The sequence below is a fragment of the Marmota marmota genome, unplaced genomic scaffold (assembly GCF_001458135.2).
Source record: "Marmota marmota marmota unplaced genomic scaffold, marMar, whole genome shotgun sequence".
NCBI lineage: Eukaryota > Metazoa > Chordata > Mammalia > Rodentia > Sciuridae > Marmota > Marmota marmota.
Genome location: NW_026000166.1, coordinates 1 through 2,056, shown reverse-complemented (window position 1 = coordinate 2,056; position 2,056 = coordinate 1). Strand labels below are relative to the sequence as shown.

The following is a 2,056-nucleotide window of genomic DNA, read 5'->3' as shown; positions in this document are numbered from 1 at the left end:
GACGAACAGCCTCCGCCTCTGCTGCCTCCGCAGATCCCCGAGAGCTGCCGGCCGCACATGGAGGAGGGCATCAGCCTCTTCTCGTCCCTGCTCAACAACAAGCACTTCCTCATCGTCTTCGTGCACGCCCTGGAGCAGCAGAAGGACTTTGTCGTGCGGGACAGGTCAGGCCCCGGGGCATGGGTACCCACCGGGGTGGACTCCCCGGGGCCGATCCCCAGCTGACACCCCAGGGCCCCGCAGGTGCAGCCTGGCCTCGCTGCTGACCATCGCTCTGCACGGCAAATTGGAGTACTATACAGGCATCATGAAGGAGCTGCTGGTGGACCTCATCGACGCCTCGGCCGCCAAGAACCCCAAGCTCATGCTGCGGCGCACCGAGTCGGTGGTGGAGAAGATGCTCACCAACTGGATGTCCATCTGCATGTACAGCTGCCTGCGGGTGAGGCCGCTCGCGCCTGCGCAGGGGAGGCCGGAAGTCACGCCCCCCGGGTCAGGAGGGACTCTCCTAGCGCTTGTGCAGATATGGAAAGGGGTGCCCAGAAGGGGCCCGGGAGCCGGTGGCACACACCTGTCATCCTAGCAGCTCGGGAGGCTGAGGCAGGAGGATCGCAAATTCAAACACAAAAGGACCCCCATGAGAACTCTTCTGCAGAATGGGAGTCCCTGGTCCTGTCTTGCCATCCGGCTGCCTTTACAAGGGCAGAGGCCACAGGGTCAGCTGGGGTTCATGGGAAAAAGGCAAAGACCTGGACAGAGCCCAGAACCAGGCCCTTAATTGTGTTGGGTCTCTATCTGATCTTTGGCAGAACCCAGCTGTGTGACCCTGGGTAGGTCACTGCCCTCTCTGGGCCTTGGTTACCTTTGGTTAAGGTTTGGTTACCTTGGCCTCTGGCCTCTGGAGTGTGTGAATCCTCTCAGGGGAAGCAGGAAGCATGGGATGGGACAGACGTGGACCCTAGGGGCTGCTGGGGCTCTGGACCTAGCTCTCCTGGCCACTTTATGTGGCCTCAGTCAGGTCTGTCCCTGCTCTCTGGGCCTGTTCTCTCCTCTACAAAATGGGACATCGGTGGCTTCCAGCCCTAGATCCAGAGAATTGGCTCTGGACTAAGAGCTGGCCCACTGCCTTCAGTCGTTGCCAAATCTGCTTAAAATGTACTTAACGTTTTTTCAAACACACTTACCGTTCGTACTTCAATGTCCACGTAAATGGAACAGCTGGGTCGCTGGAAAATCAGCTGGAGACTGTGGGTGGCAGCGAGTCCCTTGTTGGCCGGGTGCCCACAATAAAATGGGGGTCCTCAGCAGGGGGGCTGCAGACAGCACAGGCTCCAGGCTCTGATGGGGGCCGTTTGTGAACACCTCTGGGTCCTGTTTCCACCTCGCCTCACCCTGGGAGGTCCCCGCTGGGTAGGTAGGGCCAGCCACGGGCTCAGGACTCGGTGGATGCACGACTAGCTGGGCCATGCTGGGCAGATGGCTTGCCCTCTCTGAGCCTCAGTAGTGTCAATGGAGCTGTGCAGGGGGCTTGTTGGTCCCTGCAAAAGAACTTCCGGTCCATAGAGACATCGGACAGGGGGTGTGAGCCTGGGCACTGGGGTCCCAAAGGAGGTGTTGGGGACAAGTGGGCCCCCAGATGGGATGGGGTGAGGCCAAAATGTAGAGGCTGGGAGATGGAGGATGGCCCGGGGCCTTGACCCCTGACAGCCCTGTGCCCACCCAGGAGACGGTCGGGGAGCCATTCTTCCTGCTCCTGTGCGCCATCAAGCAGCAGATCAACAAGGGCTCCATCGACGCCATCACGGGCAAGGCCCGCTACACGCTCAACGAGGAGTGGCTGCTGCGGGAGAACATAGAGGCCAAGCCAAGGGTGAGCCTGGTGGGCGGGGGCGGGGCGGGGCCAAGCAGTGGGCGGGGCCAAATGGCGGGTGGGGCCACGTGGTGCAGGGCGTGCTTTAGGCAGGGTTAGGCAGGGAGCGCGTGTGGGCGGGGCTTCATGTGGGCGGGCCCAGATGGTGGGTGGGGCCACGGGGTGCGGAGCCTGCTTTAGGCGAGG

The 2,056-nt window shown here is 61.7% G+C and overlaps 1 protein-coding gene across 1 annotated transcript; it reads left to right on the top strand.

Moving 5' to 3' along the window:
• Nucleotides 1-6: 6 nt before the first annotated feature.
• Nucleotides 7-1,928, top strand: LOC107135275 (plexin-D1-like; the record flags this gene model as incomplete). Its single annotated transcript, XM_015477171.2, has 3 exons — nt 7-164; nt 244-442; nt 1,724-1,928. Coding segments are annotated over exons 1-3 (511 nt in total), but the record flags the coding sequence as incomplete, so codon positions are not given.
• Nucleotides 1,929-2,056: the final 128 nt, after the last annotated feature.